Source organism: Lygodium microphyllum, chromosome 18 (assembly GCF_053477565.2).
Source record: "Lygodium microphyllum isolate KBCC chromosome 18, Lygodium_microphyllum_v1.1.10, whole genome shotgun sequence".
In the NCBI taxonomy this organism is placed as follows: Eukaryota; Viridiplantae; Streptophyta; class Polypodiopsida; order Schizaeales; family Lygodiaceae; genus Lygodium; species Lygodium microphyllum.
In genome coordinates this window covers 91,039,952-91,063,211 of record NC_141152.1, presented here as the reverse complement: position 1 = coordinate 91,063,211, position 23,260 = coordinate 91,039,952, and the positions used below count along the sequence as shown (strand labels likewise).

The 23,260-nt window shown below is 42.5% G+C and overlaps 1 protein-coding gene across 3 annotated transcripts in view; it reads right to left on the bottom strand.

The window, feature by feature from the left end:
- LOC148021144 (potassium transporter 11-like) overlaps positions 1-23,260 on the bottom strand; it is an 80,572-nt gene that overhangs the window by 34,097 nt on the left and 23,215 nt on the right. For all 3 annotated transcript variants that reach the window (XM_087698989.1, XM_087698991.1, XM_087698990.1), the window contains 3 exons: positions 3,324-3,374; positions 2,971-3,231; positions 2,819-2,871 (listed from right to left, as the gene is read on the bottom strand). In XM_087698989.1, coding sequence (XP_087555115.1) covers positions 2,819-2,871; positions 2,971-3,231; positions 3,324-3,374 — 365 coding nt within the window. The remainder of the gene's footprint in view (positions 1-2,818; positions 2,872-2,970; positions 3,232-3,323; positions 3,375-23,260) is intronic.

The following is a 23,260-nucleotide window of genomic DNA, read 5'->3' as shown; positions in this document are numbered from 1 at the left end:
TGGATTAGATGGATGCATTCCCACCACTCCAATACAGTTTGGATTGCCCATACTTAGATCTCACGCATACAAAGTAAAATCAAGTGATCAAGGTAGATATTATGAAGATTGATATAGATCGAACATGAATGCATCCCCTAGAGTCCCTTGATATGAGGATGGTAGAGTATCAATGACCTTTCCTACATGTGTCGACAAAGAGATTCATTGTTAGGCCAATGTACATCGATGTCCACCTCTCCCATAGGATATATAGTACTATTGGACAAATACGGACACTATCCCACTAGCTCAAGATTGAGAGAGGATAATATACACATGTGCATCGTGTATGTCCAAGGATGCACGCATCTACTGGTTTTACCACCAAGAGGTTGAGTTTGAGAAGTACTTTATTTGTAGATTTATTGTATATTATGAGATTAGAGGTTTCATTGCTTTTTTCAAGAGGGGTTTGAACCTCTCCATAGAGTGATGGAATGTGAGGACCAAAAATGCCTAGGACTACTCTTATTAGAGATCCCGCATGTAGAGAGGAGCTTCTAAGGAGCAAGACAAAAACTAAGTCGGAGTCGGCAAGCTTGTGGGTTCTTACAGAGTTTTTCAATGCTAGCTCCAAAGCTAGCTCACAACATGCTACTATTACAGATGCTATTGCTACAGCAATGCCACTACACCATCCACGAGTCAGAGAGATCACAGTGGACCAAGCAGCCACACTTTGTAGAGCACGACATCCACCACCCCATCATCGTGCCTAACATCCTTACCTTTGGCAAATTCAAACCATTATTGCTTGCCATCAAAGCCGAGTACCTTCCCTTAGTGGTCTCCATGTCTTGCACAACCCCATGACTGATCTTCTTGCCTTGAGGAGGGAACATTGTTTCTAGAAAGTCATATTGATCAGGGTGGGATCCTACAAGTTAGCTATCAAGGGATCATTTTGTACATGATGGCAGTCTATACTTGTTGTCAATAGGCCATTTTGCCTTTTTGGAGACGTAAATACTTCTTTCTTTCTTTCTCATTCCATTTTCTAATCAGTCCATGCATCCACTTCTACATCACAATACTTTGGTATCAATATGGGTATTGTGTGAAAGCTCCATATGAGTACATTAACAAAACAGTGATAGAATCTTGATATGAGTACTCTATGCAAAGATATGTGCATTCCAAACTTTAAGTCTACACATTGGCCTAAGCTTTTGCTCAATCCATCAGTTGGCCCAAGCTCATTAAATATTTATCCTTGGTAGTGTTCACATGTATGTCTCGTGTGTGTAATTGTCATTCCCCTTGAACCTTGCACATGTGTATTTAATAATACACGGGCCATCATAGTTCTAAGTCTTGTTTCACTGTCATGTCATATCAATCAATGTGACAATAAAGGTGGTCTAGAAGAGTCCTTCATGTGTTCCTTGTTGTCCAATCACAAGAATAGTTGGTAAAGCTCCCATTTAATCCTAGCCAAGGAGGCTCACTTGTTTTATGAAATGAGGCATCAAAAGGTGACTTTGTGTCTATTTGAGATCTCTCCATGGTAACGTTGTGGTGAAGGTGGCTCATATCTTGGAATAGGAAAGAAAAAGAGAGAGAGAAAAAGAAAGAAAGATATATTAACATCTATAAAAGGACAATGTGACCTATGAGACAAAACCAAAATACATCTTTGTTTGATGTCATGTCATCATGAAAGTGGGAAAAATACATCCTAGTGTAAGGCCAGAATCCTAAGATCTCCAAGTCTAAGAATTGTATGTACAAGATATCTAGATACTAGAGCTGCTTCTTTGAATCTCAAAGTTAGCATGTGATTCCATTTATAATGTGGTCTAGGGCCGTTGTGCTTAAACGTCGAGGGGCGAGTCTCTTGTGCCTCGCAGTGGTGGCTCCAATTTGACTATGGTATGGTCCCCTCACTTGTGGACCTAGTGGTCAACATTATCATGCCTAGCAAAGTTAGTTCCATGGTCATGTAGGTCATGTTCAACAATGGTTATTGTGGCAAGTTAGTTCAATGCTTTCTATTGGTGTGATCCTTAGAGAGGTGGCCACTCTATGGACAGATATCATCCTCATCACCTGGTTGTGTCCGTTTTGTGGTCCCCTTCTTCAGTTATTATAGCCGTGTGTTTTTGGTAGCCTTTTGGCTCCATGTGTTGTTTTCTACCTGTCTTATGGGTTTGCATGGTTGGCCAGAAGGCCCTTTGTAAATATCTCAATTCACTAATTTAAACATTTTCACAGAAAAACAGAGATAGAGAGAGAGCATAGAATCATTGGCAGTTCAAGGATTCTAAATTCTTATTGGTTGGTCTGTAAATATTTTGTTCACCCTATGCTAGCATAGTATACACCTTGGGCGTTAGACACCCATTTGTGTGCACAGGCACACAGAAAGAGCAGGATTTTGGAAGTCAAACAACAAGTATGATGGTGAAAGACACCAATGAATGAATGCTTGAACTTTCAGATTACCTTTTCAAGTGGTGTTCTTATGGAGGCTTATGTTAGGAGGATTAACCCTTGGGTTGAGCTCAGAAAAGGAAAAGTAAGTTATGGGCATTGCATGATTTGGGAGCAGCTGGGGTCTTTGTCAGAAAAAATGTTACCTTAGATTCAGATCATAAGTATACTAGAATGGCATGATAGCTTCACTACGAATTCCTCCTGTTCACATGGGCCTTTCATTCTGTGCAGAAGGCCTATTGTAAATATGATTCTTTTCAAACACATCGAGCATTAGTGGGGGCGGCAGGGGGGAGAGAGAGTCAGTTGATATTCTTGTACTCAAGAAAGGATAAGTTACCTGAATGGATAAGGCAGAGAAATGACTTATATCTGCATAAAGAGCCTCCGTACCTGTGGGTGAAGTTATAACATCAAAAGTTACAACATCATCTTCATGCTGTGTCAATACAAGAAAGAAATTAATGACCCATGAATTGACAGCTCAATCACCTGTAATACTCAGAAAAATTCCTCCAAGAGAAAGCCATGCATCTTTTTTGTTAGTAAGAAAGTAATGCACAAGATAATGGGGTGAAAAGGCACGAAAAACTGCAGGTTCATGCTTGATGATGTTGTATAATCCAATTGTGCCGATGGAAATGAACCATATCAGAACTATTGGAGCAAACATCCATCCAACCTTGTCTGTACCAAAACGTTGTAAAAGAAACAGCCCCACCAATACAATACAGGCAATGGCAACAACATACTCTGCAAAAGCAAGTATAATAAACTCATCAATTGGTGAAATTCATCAATGATGTACCATCATTTGAAATAATTTCATAACTATAGCAATTTACCATTGTGAATTCTTGGATAGCTTACTTTGAGTCCACTAACAGATGAGAGGACTGTATAAAAAGAACACACAATCTTAGATACCTTCACTTTCCAAAAATTTGATTCATAGCTATGGTTAAAACAAATGTAGCTTATTGCTGCATGTGAGCTATATCAATGAATCTCCCAATATCAACATACAGTTTAAATTTTTATGGAAGGCACGAACAGACTAGTTCCATCCAAATGAGAAATAGATCATCAGAAAGAAGAATATTATTTTCTTTGTTTTTGCTTGGTCTAAAATGAGTTTTAGCACCTACTTTTCTTAAGATTAGCCTTACAAGCCATCCTTTCCCTTTAATGACTAGGAGTGGTTTACATCTTATAATTAATTTGTGTTCCAGTTTTACACTAGTATCATGTTAGTGTGCATTGTCATTGTGGTAGGCTCTGCAGTTCCAAGGATTCTTCAAACTTAAAGATCCAGTCATTACAACCAAAAGTAATTAGTGGATGCTTTCAACCAAAAACACTACTTGAGATTCTTGAACCAGATCTTCCAGCTTCATCCCAATCATAAGCACAGCATTGATAAGGTCCACTACGTGATCCAGCCAACAATCAAGCACAGGTAAAGCTCAAGGAATTGCACCTGTGATAAGAATGCTCAGCCCCTGCCAACTATCACGGCAGCAAAGGAATGAAGGCACACCATCAAGCACAGCACCTCTCACTATTGTAGCCAAAATGTACTTAAAAATAGAGGTGCACTTGCCATGTTCAAGTCACTGATAAATCAAATGTATGGAATGACAAAACCAAAATTTCGGTATTAATTATACTCTTATGGCTAGCCTAGGCCACATTGCACAAGTTTTTACAAGAGCAGAGACTCATTCAGAGGGTGGGTTTGTTTTTTTTATTTTTTGTTTGTTTGGTTTTTTGTTTTTTTTTTGGGTTTTTTTTTCCTTGGCCCGCGGGGGGGCGCCGAGAGAGAGAGAGAGTGTGTGTGTGTGTGTGTGTGTGAGGGTCGCAACCCTGCTGATTAGGGTTTTGACCATCAGGCGTTAGGGTTTTCTGTGTCCTCAGCTTGATACGCAGGCCCAGGTCACACAGACAACCCATCGTCAGTTCAGCTGCATTCACACTGTCGCAATCTGTCTTCAGCCGAAGCCAAGCGCAGGTTTCAGGCACACTTCCACATTTACCAGGACAGGCACAGCCCCTCTCAGTTAAACGCAGTATTCATACTTGAAAACCAAGGGGCGCGACAATGAAACTGCAGTGGTGCAGACCTTCAATGACTCGCAGGAAGCAGACCAGCAGGTGACCATATTAAGAAGACTGCTAGGGTTTGCACTGAGGACACACAGAGTGTACGACCACAACAGAAACACAAAGACATAGACACAAACACAGAGGGCAAAACTCAAACCCTAAACGCAAAACTCAAAACTCAAACCCTAAACACAAAACTCAAAACTCAAACACAAACAGAAGAAGGGAGAGAGAGAACACAACTCTGAAGTGAATGAATGCTGTAAATGACTGTAAGAGTGTATAGTGTGCTCAAGGGCAGAGCAATGTCGGAGTGTGATGTCCACCGAAGACGGATCCCAAGTCTGTGACCACCAGTCTGAGTGTAGGAGTGCTAAATAGTGAATGGCAGCAGGCTGGTCACCAAGACGCAGCAGTCTAGAGGCTGGAAACTGGTAAACGCAGCAGTGTACCACCGATCGAGGGCTCCAAATTGTGCACAGTCTGCTATAAACAACAGCTGAAATAGTGTCTGAGAGTGTCAGGGCCTGCAATGCTGAAAACGCAGGCTGGCTGACCCTGGAGATGATGGACAACAGGCTGAACAGCAGTCTGGGATAGTCTGGAGCAATCGCCAGAAACTGAGAGCTGTCGCCTACAGCAATGGACAGGCTGAAGATGATGTGGCTGCAGTCGATGATGGCTGGATAGCAGATGGAGGCAGGATGCAGGCTGGAAACTAGGTGCCAACAGCAGCAGAGGGTGTGTGGGCTAGTGTAACCTGCAAACAAGGATGATAGCTGAATGGGGGCAGCCTGTCTATTTAAAGATGTGGAAGGGCGCCCCAAAATTTAGAGTTTCCACTAAACTTTCTCGAACCGCTCCCCGTTTTAGGGTTTCCACTAAACTCTCTTGAACCGCTCCCCGTTTTAGGGTTTTACTCTAAAAGAGCATTTTTAGTGTGTTTTGGGGCTGTTTAAGAGGCTAATCAGCAAGTAATTCATATTTTAGCTCAACACCCCCTCTCAGGCCCAAAACTGAGCCGAAAGGTTAGGCCAACCATGGTGATGTTTATGTACCCCAAGGCGTCCCACCCCAAAGCAGCCAAGGCATCGGACAAAGAGTGCACATCGGCTGCCCAGTGGCCTACCAAGACTACAGAGGCGATGGTTATATTACCAAGGGAATCCAAGTAGTCACCCCAGAGAGGACAGGGCATCGGACAAAGGGTGTACGTCGGCTGCCCAGTGGCCTACCAAGTCCTACAAAGGCGGATGGAACCACAATGAACTTTGTGTTTTTGTTTTTGTTTTTTTTTTTAATAAGTGTGGTAAATTTTATGGGATGCGGCGGATTGAGTAATAGTGACCCAAAAGACGGGAGTAGGGAGGATACACCCAACACATCACAAAACAGTACAAGCTAACCCATCCACTCAAGGTGTTGATGACGAGGAAAAATAGGTGATGAGATATCCATGTGATGAAGTAGGATGATGGTGTGGTAACAACAGCCGCCGGTGGAAACAGCTTAGGATCCGCTCAAGTGGTGCTCTGCACAATGAGATGCAAAGTATGCTACATGCTAAAGAATGCTCATGCAACAGATGCCACTTGGACAGTGTTCCTCATGGAAAAATTGTTCACTTGCCCAAGCGCCCTAGTACAAAGATGATGAAATCATGCAATGCAAAGGGTAAGGTACAACAGGGAAGAGAAGCCGATGTCGAAGACAAAGTGCTGAAGCCTGTAGGATACCAAGAAGGGTAGGAATCCCCTCTCAACCTGGATGTAGATGCCGAAGAAGGAAGAGGAGCCTGATGTCAGTCTTCGTGTGGTGCCAAGAACCATAAGAAATGAAGAGGAGGAGGAAGCATCCCAACTGGAAGAGCTAGGTAGAAGTCACCGCCATGATAGCATCAAGAGAGATGCTGCACAATCCGCCTCGGGAGGGGAAGCCTCCATGTTGGTAGAAAAGTAAAACTCCAAGGACGATGAAACCATGAAGGAACGGCACGCATCCCAAGTCTCCAACCCAGGTAGGATTGGGCAAACCTGCATGTTAGCCCTACACTGAAAACAAAACCTGCAAAGGAGATCAAAGTCTGCAATCACAAAGGTCAATAGTGAGATGCTCCAAAAACAAAACTAAACTAAAATGAAAAGCTAACTAAAGGAACAAGTGCAAAGATGCAAATGTGTATATGTATGTGAGTAAATGCAGCGGAAGACTTAAAATGTAGAGATAAAAATCCTATAGGCTCGACTCTAAGAGTGCGAAAAATGAATGTAGACTGACCTAGGGTATCCGAAAGGACCTAGAGACATGCTAGTCTTGTTGGAATGGAAGGCCACAGCTTAGAGAGTTTGAGTTCGAACAGGAGCGTATGAGTATGACGGCTGGAGAGAGAGTGTGAGCAGAGTGAAAGTACGAGAAGATAAGAGTGTACCAACAAAATGTGTTGGTATACAAAGAATAAAATGTATTTATACTTAGGCCACGTAAAGGGTGTGTTCACATGTACAATGTGCGTGTACTATATACACGGAGATTACCAGGCCTTTATATCCCAACAACCTCCCTCTTAAAGGTCCGATATGAACCTCTAGCTAACCAACTCCCACTAGTCGAATGCAATGCTCATGTTGAGCTCTGCTTAGACTTTTAGTGAGAACATCTGCAGGGTTATCTTGTGTTTTAATCTTGGTCAATGTGATTTAATCATCTTCCAAAATCTATCTGATGAAGTGATATCGCACATCTATATGCTTTGTGCGTGAATGATACATGGCATTCTTAGCCAAATACACTGCACTCTGGCTATCACATCCCAAAATTGCAATACCCATAGATATGCCGAGATCATCTGCAAGTCTGCTCAACCATATAGCTTCCTTAGAAGCTTCAGTATAGCTGATATGTATTCAACTTCAATGGTACTCAGTGCAACAATGTTTTGCAACCTAGAACACCAAGAAACAGCCCCACCAACAACTGTAAAGACATACCCGCTAATGGACCTACGAGTGTCCAAGTCACCTGTCATATCTGCATCACAATAACCCTGCAAACTAAGTGCACCCTACCCATAGCAAATACTTTTCCTTTGTGTACCCTTAAGGTATCGAAGAATACACTTGACAGCCTCCCAATGTGCTTTGCCAGGATTTGACATAAACCTGCTAACAACTTCCACTGCATGAGCAATGTCTGGACGAGTAGCAACCATAGCATACATAAGAGAGCCACAGGCTGATGCATAAAGAACTCCCTTCATAGCATTTGCTTCCACGTCATCTTTTTGGGCTGTTGGCTTTGCTAAGCTTGAGATAAGGAGGTAAGGGTACCCCGAAAGGCTTAGCTTCAGCCATGTTAAACCTGTCCAGTACCTTTCCAATGTACTTTTCTTGAGATAAAAATAGCAATTTCTGCATTCTATCTCTACGAATCCTCATGCCCAAAATATGCTCTGCATTCCCCAAATCTTTCATGTAGAAAGCTGATTTCAGCTGATTTTTGAGAGCATCCAAGCTAGTCTTTCTTTCCCAGCTAGTAACATATCATCCACATATAAAACAAGTATTATGGGGCTGCCATCTGTATCCTTTTTCATGTACAAGCAATGATCTGCATGGCTGCATGTAAAGTCATGAGATAGCATGAAACTATCAAACTTTTTGTACCACTGCCGTGGTGCTTGCTTCAACCCATACAGGCTGCGTTTTAGCTTACACACCATCTGTTCTTTTCCAGGAACTACAAAGCCCTCGGGCTATTTCATGTAGATTTCCTCATCAATGTCACCATGCAAGAAAGTTGTTTTTACATCCATTTGATACAGCTCTAAATCCAAAACAGCAATAAGAGCAAAAAGCACACGTAAAGTGGTCATCTTCACAACACGTGAGAAAACCTCTTGGAAGTCAATTCCTTCCTTTTGTGCATAACCTTTGGCAACAAGCCTTGCCTTGTACTTGGGTTTCCCATCAACTATCTTGACTTTGTACACCCATTTGTTTGAAAGTGGCTTCCTTCCCTTTGGTAATGACACAAGATCCCAAGTATCATTTGCATATAGAGATTTAATCTCTTCCTGCATAGCTAGCTCCCACTTACTGCTGAACTCACATGACTTGGCCTCTTTGTATGTAAGAGGCTCACCCTCATCTATAAGCATCACATAATGCAAAGAGGGGTCAAACCTATGTGGTTGCCTTCTTACGCGTGTAGACCTGCGTACCCAAAGATCAACATTTTCAAGAATTGGGTCTATATCAGGAGGTATATTATTTTCAGCATTCATTTGCTGCTGTAGACCATTTTCAGCATGCTGTTCATGCTGTACAGCACCTTCATTTTCATTTCCAGCACCTACATTTTCATAATCAGCAAGCCTATCTTGCTGTCCATGACCTCCTTGTGCTTCTATTTGCTGTACATCATCATCTGGCTCAAAAGTAACCGGCTGATCATCAGTTTCAGCCTGTGGTACAGCACCTTGAGGCTCATTTTCTGAAGTTATGGGTGGCTGTAAACTCTGAAATTTCACCTTTTTCATATCTTCATTAGAGGCTACAGAGTCTTTCAGCAATTTTGCCTCATTAAACACAACATTATGACTGTGAATAATTTTCTTGGACTGAGGTAACCACACTCTGTAGCCAAATTCACCCTCATCACCATAGCCCATGAAAATGCCTTTGGTGGATTTTGGGTCAAGTTTGTTCCTTAGCTCATCCCGAACATGTACAAAAGCATCACAGCCAAATATATGTAGATGGTCATATGAGGCAAATTTGCCAGACTAAACCTCCTCAGGAATGCCATTATTTAAAGACCTATTTGGAGAGCAGTTGCAAATGTGAACCACGGTTTTGAGTGCCTCTCTCCAAAATGCATAAGGGAGATTGGCAGTGGACAACATGCACCGCACTCTTTCACATAAAGTCCTGTTATATCTTTCAGCCACCCCATTTGAAAAAGGACTGTAAGGGGCTGTAAGCTCCCTCTTAATACCATGTAAGTCACAAAATGACTTAAATTCAGTCGATGTGAACTCGCCTCCATTATCAGTTCTCAAGCATTTCAGCTTTCTATCTGAGTGGTCACAAATGCATGAAAATTTTAAAAAATAGTAAACACTTCACTTTTCTTTTTCAGCAGGTACACCCAAATCTTCTTGGAACAATCATCAATAAAGGAGACAAAATATGCAACACCACCCAATGATTTCACGGTCATACTACATACATCAAAATGCAATAAGTCCAAGACATTGGACTTACGAGAGACACCAGAGTAAAAGGAATTTTTTATTTGCTTTCCAAATTGACACTCATTACAAAAATCAAGTTTAGAGCCTTTTCCATCAACCCTCTTCAGAGAGATAAGAACATCAAGTCCTTTTTGGCTCATATGGCCTAATCTCTTATGCCATAACTCCAAGTGGCTGCAAATTTCAGCAACTGCAAGAAACTTGCCATTCAAGGCTTTACAATGCAAACAATACAATGTGCCCTTCTTGGTTCCTTTTGCAATCAACATGGAACCCTTTTTTACTTTCCACAAACCACCACCAAACAATGTGGTGTAGCCATGCAAGTCAAGCTAACCAACAGATAGTAAACTCTTTTTAATGGCAGGCACATATCTAACATCTTTCAACACAAGTTATTGACCATTGTCTAAAAACAAGTGTACGGTGCCAATCCCATCAATGCTGCAAGCATGGTTATTTCCAAGGTACACCTTTCCATAACTGCATGCATTAAACATAGCAAAACACTCCAAGCAAGGTGTTACATGGAAAGAGGCACCAAAGTCTATAATCCAAGTCTAAGTGACACCATCATCAACTGACAAGAGTGCATCAATCACATCAGCCTTGGTAATCTGCATATCCTGCATGTGACATACAAGGGCATCATAATCAACTGCACATAATACATCAACCTCTGTATCTGAAAGCCCCTCTATGACCACACTGGAGGCCACATTGGCATTTTCTTTGCCTTTGGATGTCTCCAATGCATCTGTCTTTTCTTCCTTCTTCTTTTTATCTCCTGTATTCTTCTTTTTATCTCCTGTATTCTTCTTTCTCTCTTGTTCCTTCTTGTAGTACCTGCAGTCAGGTTTCTTGTGGCCCTTTCGACCACAATGATAGCAAGTGATGTCACTCTTATCCTTTCCTTTACTCTTGCTCCTGTTTCTCTGCCCTGCATATGCATTTTTCTTTTCAGCCCTGCCTCTTACATTATAAGCTGAGTTGCTGCCTTCTCCACTAGACATACGTCTAATTTCTTCATTCAAGATAGAACCCCTCACCCCATCATATGAGAGATTGGGGTTATTGCTGAGTGAAACCACCAAGGTTTCCCACGAGTCCGGCTCAGTGTCATGATCAAAAAGATCACCCTCAACTTATCATCAAAGTCGAGGTTTGCATCTTTGAGCTGATTTAGAATCCCTGTAAATGCACTCAAGTGCTCAATTGCAGGCTTTGACTCACCCAGTCGCATATTCACCAACTTGCGCATTAAATGTACATGATTAACAGGTGTGGTGATCTCATAAGTAGTTTTCAACTTCTCCCATATTGCATAACCTGTGTCTAAACCCTTAATGTCTGTGAGAATGTCATCAGTGACACCCATCTTTATGTAAGCCACAGTCTTTTTATTCACTCTGGCCCAATCTGCATCAGACATTAGTGCGGGTTTATCTTCCTGCAAAGCATCCTCACAATCCTTCAGGAACAAAATGCCCTGCATACGGTCTTTCCGAAGGTCAAATCCATAGCCATCAAACCGTTTAATCTCCATTGAACTCTTGATGTCTGAACTGGAAGTTGCAGCCATTTTATCACGAACACAAGAGTAAATGCACTAATCTGCGGAAGCACAAGCTGAACCAGCAAAATACCCTGCTGTTTTTCCTCAACCAGAAATGAATCTCTGTTGTTTATACATTAACCAGCCACTGCCCAGGCAAAAATGCAGAAATTTACCAAATTCTGTACAAATCCCTAAAAGTTCAAGTGCAAAATTGCATGAATGTCAGTCAATATGACCCAGCTAAGTAAAGCTTTGCCAATACATGAAAAGCCCCAAATTTCTAGGATCCAATGTCGGGAAATTTTACCCAAGAAAGGCAAAATTTTGACAAAATTTGCAAAATCCCCAATTTAATTGAGGTCACCGCACGCGATGTCTGCAATTTCTGACTCAAGAGTCACTGACAGGCATGAATGATGCCAAATCTGAGAAAAGGCCCAAATTCTGTGGCCCGATTTGCACAGATTTTGAAGCTGTGCCTCGGATGTGTGAACACCCGTCAAGGCTAATGAGGGGATTAGAGAAAATTTGATTTGTTTTGAAAAAAAAAAAACACGAAGGAACTAACGGGGGGGGTCGGTTGACCCCCATCACGTCGCGTCTGCTTGTCGAAACTGCCCGCCGAGTCACGTCTAACTGACGCGTCACATACTGCCCGCCGAGATGCCACCTGTTGTTGGACTTGGGGAAGGGGTCTGTTGACCCGCTGCCGACCTGCTGCACGTTATGCCATGTATGCCTAGTACAGATTGGTCATGCTTACTCAACAGCGTGGTCGCCCAACTCCATGCTGGTCATGAACTCCAGCCGAGCTGGACACGAACTCTAGCCGGCTGCACGCCTGTCGTGAGCACCTGCACGACCTGATGATCTTGTACCGTAAGCTCTGATATAAGTTGTTGGACTAGAAGGCCACAGCTTAGAGAGTTTGAGTTCGAACTGAAGCGTATGAGTATGACGGCTAGAGAGAGAGTGTGAGCAGAGTGAAAGTACCAGAAGATAAGAGTGTACCAACAAAATGTGTTGGTACACAAAGAATAAAATGTATTTATACTTAGGGCACGTAAAGGGTGCGTTCACATGTACAATGTGCATGTACTATATACACGGAGGTTACCGGGCCTTTATATCCCAACAATTCTAAGAAGGTGGCCACCATCGCGTACGTCCAGTAGCACGGCTCTGCCAAGGGAACGCCTGACGAGGTGGAGAGAGAGGTGAGATAGATGCATAAAGTGCAACGGGATCGAAACCTGCAAACCAATTAATCAGTCCCTCAGGAGTAGTGAAAGAGATGGGCTGCTGAGGCTATACTCGAGCCACATGTCCAACGGCAACAATGGGTGCCGAAGGAGTAGATGAAGCAAGAGTGGAAGGCGGAGCCCCACTGGACTGTGAAGTCGCAATGGTCTGCTGAGGCTTTTTAGGTGGAAGACCTTGGGCCTTGGAGCGACACTCCTCGTCCACATGGCCTGGTCTCTGGCAATGTGTACAAAACCGGTTTTTCTTAGGGAGTTGCTGCCAGAGAGGTCTTGATTCTTTGGTTCCATCTGAGAAAGAGGAGTCACCCTTTGATTTGCTTGCCTTCGCATCTAGCGAGTTCTTGCCACTGGTGGTTTTTCCTCCCGAAGAAGAGGCAACCAACCCCCTCTGCTCTGAATAAGGCTGTGATGAGGATTTCTTGTGGACTTGATCATGTAGCCTTGCGTAACGCAAGAACTGGCACTCAAACTCGTGGAAGGTTGGCAATCGAGGTTAGGAGATGATGTGTTGAATGAAATCGAAGTATTTTGCAAGCAACTTATTCAAGAAGAATGTAACCTGATCATCATCTGACTTTGGAGAGCTAGTAGTGGCGAACTCGGCAAGTAACCGCCTATAGTCAGCCAACTTGACTTTCAGATTATCCCCTTCCTTAAGAGAGAACTCTTGAAGCTCAAAGTCGAGATTGATGCGCCGAGTGCGATCACGAGCTGCATAGCGGTCGAGAAGGTGACTCCAACGCTCTGATGCAAGCGAGAAGTGATGCAACTGAGAGTGAAACTCAGGAAGCAATCCCTGCATCAGCTCGACATTGGATGTAGCATTGCGAACTCTCCATTGACTGATGTAGTCAGGGTGAGCTAGTCGAGGGTCTGGCATAGGCTCTAGACCAATGACGAGGTTCCAAAGACCCTGAGACTCAAGCACTTGTTGCATGAAATTCGACTAAGAAGTGAAATTTGACCCATTAAAATGTGTCTTATCCGTGAAGGCATTCTTGGCCGTTGCAACAGGAGTGGTAGTGCTCGGAGATGGATAGTGTGAAAAAGTGTAGTGGAGGTAGGATGGGGGAGTGGAGTATACTTGGGAATGGACCCCAGAGTGCCCACCAGGCATATAGGTAGTGTACAAGGTGGATCTATAGGTAGGGATGGGCTGACTAGGCATGGATATGGTAGCCACATGAGAAACCCAAGGAGGTGGGATGGGAACACTGCGAGCAGAAAATGGGAATTCCTACGTAGGTGTAACCCAAGGAGAGTGTGAAGACACATCATAAGTTGAGGATGAAAACCTGCGTATGAGTGGTCATGGGAGATGTGAAGCTGGGGATAGTGAGGGGGATGCCCATCACAGTCGACCCAGGAGTTATGGGTGTGCTCATTTGCTGAAAGGTGAGAGGCACTGTGTTAAAGGGTGGCATTCCCCCTAACAAAGTACCATGGTGCAAAGAGGTAGAGAATCGGGTGGAGAAGAAAAAGGTGCTAGTAGCGGAGATGGAAGATCCAGCCCCTAGGGTGTGTGAAGCAGATGTGGAGTGTAATCCAAGATTTTGAAAAGATGATGAGAGATGATCAAGGTGTGATAAAGAAGAGGGTGGGATGGGAGGAAAGTGAGAAGTGTGTGTGATATGGTTAAATGAAACTGAAGCTGTAGATATACCTAAATTCCGTCTGCTTCGTGAGCCCCTCTATTGAAGTTCACATACGCAAAGCCATCCGGATCCTGTATCTCAAAAGAAGAAACAAGCAAGGATTTTGATTCATGCAACACAAAAGAATTGTACAAACCTGACATTGGACCTGCCTGAGATGATGAAGATGGATCGGTAGACGTTCCGAATGCTGTATGTCCTCCATGATCAGAGAGGTGGCCAGCCTCACCAACCGGTCCAGATGTGGTAGCAAAACTGGTAGGAGGGGTGTAAACATCACTGTACTTGTTGCGATAGTACTCCTCAAAGTCCTCCCCTGTCATGTTAGTGAAATCTGGTGAAGGTGGAGTGTCGTCCTCCTCACCGAGTCCATAATGTCGTCTCAAGGCCTCCAATGATGGAGAAGCCTGATAAGACATCATAGGAACTTGAGAAGAAGGTGTTTGGGACATTGTGATTCAGTTACGAGTCGTATTGTGTGCCTCACACAAAGACTAGCTCTCAACAATATTCGCAGGATACTCTTTACAAGAGCACCGGCTCTGATACCATGTTAAGAAGACTGCTAGGGTTTGCATTGAGGACACACAGAGTGTACGACCACGACAGAAACACAAAGACACAGACACAGACACAGACACAAAGGGCAAAACTCAAACCCTAAACGCAAAACTCAAAACTCAAACACAAACAGAAGAAGGGAGAGAGAGAACACAACTCTGAAGTGAATAAATGTTGTAAATGAATGTAAGAGTGTACAGTGTGCTCAAGGGCAAAGCAATGTCGGAATGTGACGTCCACCGAAGACGGATCCGAAGTTTGTGACCACCAGTCGGAGTGTAGAAGTGCTGAATAGTGAATGGCAACAGGCTGGTCACCAAAACGCACCAATCTGGAGGCTGGAAGCAATGTACCACCGACCGGAGGCTGGAAACTATGCACAGTCTGCTGTAAACAGTAGCTGAAACAGTGTCTAAGAGTGTCAAGGCCTGCAATGCTGAAAACGCAAGCTGGCTGACCCTAGAGACGATGGACAGCAGGCTGAACAGCAGTCTGGGACAGTCTGGAGTAATCGCCAGCAGCTGAGAGCTGTCGTCTACAGCAATGGACAGGCTGAAGATGATGTGGCTGCAATCGATGATGGCTGGACAGCAGATGGAGGCGGGCTGCAGGGTAGAAACTGGGCGCCAACAGCAACAGAGGGTGTGTGGGCTGGTGTAACCTACAAACAAGGATGATGGCTGAATGGGGACAGCCTGTCTATTTATAGATGTGGAAGGGCGCCCCAAAATTTAGGGTTTCCACTAAACTTTCTCGAACCACTCCCCCTTTTAGGGTTTCCACTGAACTCTCTCGAACCGCTCCCCGTCTTAGGGTTTTACTCTAAAAGAGCATTTTAAGTGTGTTTTGGGGCTGTTTAAGAGGCTAATCAGCAAGTAATGCATATTTTAGCTCAACAGACCCACGGGCTACAAACAAACTGCAATGGTGCAGACCCTCAGTAACTTGCAGGAAGCAAACTAGCAAGATAAGTCAAACAGTGACTAACACCATCAGCACTGACAACACAGCGTATCAAGAGACTAACAGAGATCGAGAAACAGAAAGAGAAAGGGGGAACAACTGACATGGCTGGCCGTGATACTGTGTTCGTGGACCAGCCGGAGGTTGCAGCGGCTCTGGAATGTATGGCTAACGTTGAAGAGGAAATGGTTCCATGCACACAAGAAATGGTGCATTGTTCGGATAATCAGCCAGTAGGCAAGCGTCCTAAACATGCTTCTAATGAACCTATGGGCTTTGGGAAGGGTTCTACTCCGGTGCATACTCCTGTCCACTCTTGTGCGCAAGCAGCCACGGTCTCTGAGGACTCCCAAGAGTTGGATCGGGAGCACTTGCTTGAATTTGCAAACACTTTGTTGAGTGATTATATCCACTAAAATCTTTCCAGTGCCACAGGCACAGTTGAGGAAGATGTTGTGGATGCTAATGTGGATAGTAAGGCTGTTCTGCACTCACTTTTTGGGTTTTATGAAAAGAGTTCCCACTATTTTTCACAGGTGAAATTCCGATGCTTGCCCAGATCCAGCCTCTTTCGTGCAAGTAACTCTGTGGACGAAATTTTCATAGGCCCTAGGAGCTTGTGAGGTGCCCTTGCATTCTCCTCATATGCAGGATGCTTTATTGGCTAAGATACCTTTGTTTTTTGACCGCTGCTTGGTACACATTGTGCCCTGTGACCCCTGACAAATCTCCAATGTCTACTTGAGCATGAATGTCCCATCTAGGTGGAGTTTGAAGCTTGCCCAACAACATACTAGCATTTGTTAAGGGATGTTATGTTTGCTATTAGCATGGTTTTGATGCCACCAAGCTTGCGTGCTGCTAATCGGAACAAATTATGTATATTGTGGGATACCGACCATAGGCTGCACATAAATTGCTCCAATATGCATCCATTACTCTTTGGGCTCAAATGGGACACCTTTGCAAGCCATAGCTTTTGTTGTGGAAAGTCGGATCACTTTATGTCAAAGCGTTAGGACAAAGTGGATACAAATGTTGCCCCTACAAGGGATGCAGGCATGTTAGCAGATGAGCTGAAGGATAGTGAGACCCCTCTATAGAGGACCATGGATAAGGGTAAACAACGTATACATTCAAGTAATCAGCCCGCACTTGCTTGGACAGAGGTGCGTTCAAAAAAAGCCAAATGCCTTGAGGCCTAAAACCAGCCGTCCTTCTCAGATAGGGTGGCAATACTTGATTAAGCACTTAATTACAGCAATCAATAAATGAGCATAAACTGAAATGCACACTTTACCTCAATAATCTTGGACAATGGACACCCTATTAGCCCCAAAACCAGCACCCCGTTTGGTATTTTTTTAACTTCAATTGCTAATGGATTGAATACAAACCAAGATTCCCCCATCTACTTGGCTGATCCAAAAGACCCTTGTTGTACTAACAACCAGCAAACAAATTGGGCGAATTGCCCCTTGATTTTCACCCAGGACTTGTCTAATGGAACCCCGACTAGCCAAATGCTACCCCAAATTCACTATGGATGAGCTGGCATCTGAAATCCCTAACAATTCCTTGAATTTCAGGTGCTGATTTCAGTGTACAATGCCCTTGACTGATGGCACAGGTCCCTAGGTGATTGCTAAACCCCAATTGCTGCTGTAAATTGGGGTTTACAGCAGAATTTCTCTTGCTGTACACCAAATCTAGCTGTGATATTCTCCAAATGGCTGAGATTTGGTGAGATAACCTAAGAATAGACTAGAGAAGATGAGAGAATTCCTGAGAGAGAAATTCCTGATTTTCCAGGTGGAAAATGGCTGAAATTGATTATTGCCTGTACCAGCCTGTATTAAATGCAGTCGCCTACTACCAAGAGGCTCATAAATGCTGTCACCAGCCCCAAATGGTGGTCTCTCTGCTGTCGCATGCCTCCTAAAGCCCCCTGGTGGTTATTGCTTGCATCAATTTGTTGCTCTGCTCAAAAAATGAACCAGCCACATCCTCTCTCTCTCTCTCTCTCTCTCTCTCTCTCTCTCTCTCTCTCTCTGTGGCTGAAAAAACACTAAATGTCCTTGCTCCAACCCAGTTTGCATGGGTATTCGTGCCAAGTAGCAACCTTCTAAACCCATTTTCAGCATTATTCAACCATTAAATTAATTTTCAAAATTATTTAATTTCAAAAATTAATGTTAGACCTTCTACCCCTGCCTATTACCTAAAATTGAATGTGCCTATCCATAATTAGATTGGCTAGGCCATTTGCAACCTAGAGTGGTCGTCAACATCTGTTGACCCCAAGACTAGAATTAATTAATTAATTAATTAATGCTAATCCCTAGAATCATCACTGACACTTAATGGCCAAACAACTATCCTAAAGCCAAAACTGACACCAACAACTCATTACCAATGCCCAACTAGCATAACTTTGTTGTTCAAGCTACTCGCATACTTAGTATGAAAGTGCAGAGAGTTGAGAGCAATAGTGTGAGAGAGTGAGCACGACACAATGGGTATTCGGTACAATGACAAATGTACCACATTTTTAGGCTTTGAATATATATAAAGTACAAAGTGTAAGGGTGCGTTCACACCCAAACACAATAAATAAAAGGCATGGTAAGCCTTTATTCCCAACAACCTTCCACCTAAAGGCAACCATGCTTGAAGGTAGAGGAAAGAATCAGCTAAGTGTATGTATGTACAAAGCTGAAAGACACATATACTATCCAACCTCCGTCATCTGGCGGCAATGAGCAAACCGATCAGCTAGGAGACCTTTCGTGAGAAGGTCTGCAGGATGATCATCTGTATATACCTTGACAAGCTCAATGGCTTTGCTATTAATATTAAGTACATCCCTAATGAAGTGACACTTCACCTGTATGTGCTTTGTCTTTGCATGAAAGACAGGATTCCGTGCTAGTATGATAGCACTCTGACTGTCACAGTGGAGGATAGGAACCTCTGTGATCCCAAGCTCTCTCACCAGCCGTGAATGCCATAAAGCCTCTTTGCATGCCTTTGTGGCAACTACATATTCTGCCTCTGTAGTAGACAGTGCAACACACTTTTGCAGTCTAGATATCCAAGAGATTGCTCCTCCTATGAACATAAACACATATCCTGAAGTAGACTTCCTGTAGTCAAGATGGCCAGCATAGTCTACATTTGTGAAACCAACAACAAATGACTTCTGCTTACCAACACAGATACACAAATTCTTTGTGCCCTTAAGGTATCTTATGATACCCTTCACTGCTTCCCAATGCTTTTTGCCAAGATATGCCATGTATTTGCCAACTACTCCCACCGCAAATGCACTGTTAGGACGTATAGCAACCATAGCATACATCAAGCTGCCAACAGCTGAAGCATAAGGTATCTTGGCCATTTCAACCTTACCATCATCTAATGTAGGGCTATCGTCTGCACTATGTTTCACATATGGAGGCAATGGTACACTAATAGCTTTTCCCCCCTCCATATTGAAGCATTGAAAAACTTTCGTAATATACTCCTACTGTGACAGATAAAGAAGGCCCTTTGATCTGTCTCTGAGTATACGCATGCCAAGAATGTGATTTGCTTCACCAAGATCTTTCATATCAAAGCTATTGTGTAGACTCTGTTTTAAGGAGTCCAAGGCATGAACATCCTTGCCTGCAATTAGGATGTCATCCACATATAAAAGCAAGAGAATAAGGTTGCTATCTACTGCCTTCTTGGTATATAAGCAGTGATCAACCTGAGAACGATAAAATCCATGAGATTGCATGAATGTATCAAATTTGTGATACCATTCATGTGGTGCTTGCTTCAGCCCATACAGACTTTTGTTGAGTTTACATACCATGTGCTCTTTTCCCTTTGCAACAAAACCGTCAAGCTGCTGCATATATATTTCCTCATGCAAATCACCATGTAAGAAGACAATTTTTGTATGAGTTCCATGTCCTCAAATGCAACCAACCCCAAGATGGTTCGCAAAGTAGTCATTTTGACTACAGGAGAAAAGATTGCATCAAAATCAATTCCATATTCTTGCTTGTACCCTTTAGCAACCAAGTGTGCCTTGTACTTGGGCAAACAACCAAAAGTGACTTTCATTTTGTAAACCCATTTGCACGATAGCACTTTCTTTCCTTTTGGCAAAAGTACCAAATCCCAAGTGCCATTTTTCTCATGAGAGGTTCCATCTCTGATAGCATTGCTTTTTGCCATTTCTTACTATAATAACCAGCCTTCCTTCAGTGGAATATGAAAATACAAATTTACCTACTGATCTTGGACAATGCATACCCGATTGGCCCCAAAATTGGCGCCCCTTTTGGATTTCCTTAACTTTATTGAAGAATAAGTTGATTTACAATGGGATTCTCCCAATCCCTTTTAGTATTCCAACTCCCCTTGCTGTGATGGATCACCAGCAAGTCTTTAATCCAATTTGCCCCTTGATTCGAGCAATCAATTGGCCTTCACCCACTTTGATAGAAATGGAAAATGTCCCAAATTCAATTATTTGCTGGTCCCTCCACTTAAATAGGCTAAAAACAGCTTCAACCCTATTCAATCCAAGTCTTGGAGCTTCCAATTTCTAGCACAATTCTCGAGGCTGCTGCTAAACTCTAATTTCTACTGCATATTAGAATTTACAGTAGAGAAATCTGAAATTTCTCAGCCTCCAAGGGTCCAAATGCTAAGATCTTCGAAGCAAGGTTGTGAAATGGCTCGGAGATGAGAGGGAAAGCTGTAGAGAGAGAAAATTCAGAGTTTTGTCACAAAGAATGATTGAAAATCAGTCAAACGCAGCTACTGCCCTGCCACAACAGCTTGTAAATGCAAAGAACTGAAGAAAATCAGTCATTTACAGCTACTACCCTATCTCAACAGCCTGTAGATGCAGCCTCCTACTATTGATTGGTCTTCTCCTACCCTTGGCAACCTCAAAAGGTCCTCCAATGGCTACAAATCAGACCAGCAATCTCCGCTTACTCTCCCTTCCAAGCTAAATTTATAAAGATGCTTCTCTCCAGCCTCTAAAGACGTTTTTCAGTCTTGCATGGGCATTTTTGATAAGTAGCAACCTTCCCAAATGGTTTTTTCAATATTTTTCATAATTAAATATTAATTTTCAGTCTTTAAATACTAAAAATTAATCTAATAATTATTTCGGTGCCCTGAAAAATAATCTGATTGGCCAATAATTAAATTGGCCAGTCAACTTCCATTCCCGAGTGTCTCTATGCTATCTTTGACCATCAGATTGGTGTTACGTACCATTAAACGCTACTTCTCTAAAGTCACCAACTGACACTTATGGCCAAATGGATGACCTAAGCCAACAACTGGCACCAGATACCACCAAGTACTTGTGCAATATCACGAGGACGTGAAAATTTGATGCTTTGCATATGTTTAATTGATATTTGGTTAAAGGATTAATCAAATGTGCAATTAAAATATGCACATGTGTTGCACATGTGAGATGTAAGCTACGTTTTTACAGTTGAAGGCCCAAGGACTCTGTGAAAAAGATAGGTGTCAAAGGCAAAAGTTATAACAAGTTATACTTGTTAGGTTCTTAGGTGAATTTTGATGTCAGTTATAATTGGCCATTAAGTGTCGGTGGTAACACTAGGGACTAGGCATTAATTAATGGATTAATGCTTGCCCAAGGGTCAATTAATGCATGGAACCACTTTGGGTTGCAAATGGCCTAGCTAATTAATTTTTGGATGGGCAAAGTCAATTTTCTGGGCATGGATTAAGGGCTGAATTAATTTTCAGATTAATTAAATGGCTGAAAATTACTCAAAATGGATTAAGAAAACTGCCACTTGGCAAAACTTTCCCATGCAAGTGGAGGAAAGGCTAAATAGGGCTGAAGGGGGAGGGAAATCTCATTTTTTCATTTTGAAGCTGTTGGGAAGAGGTGTTGGACTGTTGCTGCCAACATTTAGGGCCATTTTCCAGCCATTGGAGACCATTTTGGTGATGGAGATTGCATATTCTTGACCTTGGGAAGCTGGCAATTGATGCTGATGCACTTTCTCCTAAAGATCACAGTCTATGATGCTCCTATTGTTATTGGTGCATCCGTTTGGGGCTGGTACAACAGTGCGGTAGCTGATTTTGATCGGTTCTTTATGACAAATCTCAGAATTTCCTCCCTCTACAGCATTCTCTCATCTCCTTCAGCCTATACTCAGTCATTCTTAACAATTCTTAGCCATTCAGAGGAGATCTCAGCCATTTTTGGTGGCCTGATCTGTAATTTCTGCAGTAAATCCTAATTTACAGCAAAAATTAGGGTTTAGCAGCCACCTTGGGATCCGTGCCAGAGATTGAAGGCTCAAGGGACTGAAATCAGCAACTGATAATTAAAGATTATCAAGGGATTTCAGGAGCCAACCCATCCCGAATTGATTTGGGGCAGCATTTGGCCAGCCAAGGGTCAAATTGGAAAAGAAATCCTGGATGAATCAAGGAGCAAATGACCCAAAAGGCTTGCTAGTCATTTATGACAGCAAGAGCAATTGGTTAGCAGGAGGATATTGAAGAATCTCAAGTTGTACTCCTTCCAATTGAATGAAAGCTAAAGAAATACCGCAAGGGGCGCCAGTTTTAGGGCCAACAGGGAGTCTACTGTCCAAGAATGTTATGGTAAAGTGTGTATTTCATTTTATGTGCATTTATTTATTGTTGTAATTAACTCTTAAATCAGGTTATTATTTACCCATTCCAAGTAGAAAGGCTAGTTTCATGCAGCATAACTTACAGCAACTTTTGCCTTTGACATCCCATGATTTCTTCAGGTCTCAGGCTCGTAAATTTACTTTAACCCCAGTTGTACCTCACATGTGCAACATTTACTTAATCATGTGATTAAAATTAATCCACATGTTAAGTGAGGTTTCAAAAGTTCCACTAGAAGAAGATACATTTACTCATAGTAGCCAGAAATGTTTAGAAACGAAACGTCAAAAACATGTTTCATAAGTTTCTTTCAAGAGAGGGTAAAATAAAAAACCCGGGTTTTTTTATATAGGGATTTTTAGTAGTTTTGACTAGGAAAAGAGGTTCTAAACCTCTATGGAACTCTCTCTTAAACAAAGAATGGCCAATTGAGCTTGAATAATAATAGATTCCATTGAGAATAATACATTACATATCCATGATCCATTATTGACTTGTCACTTATGTCAAAGTTAGTCTTTGGACAAGTTTTAGTATGGTTTAGAACTCCAACATTATAATTCATATATATCATACAAAGAAAATTAAAATAAACATGTAAATAGCCTATTTACAATATGGACTGAGTCAAGTTGCAACATCATGATTCTCATTTCAAAACAAACTAACAAAATGTCAAAATCGAGAATGAATCATAATATATCATAAATAACCCATA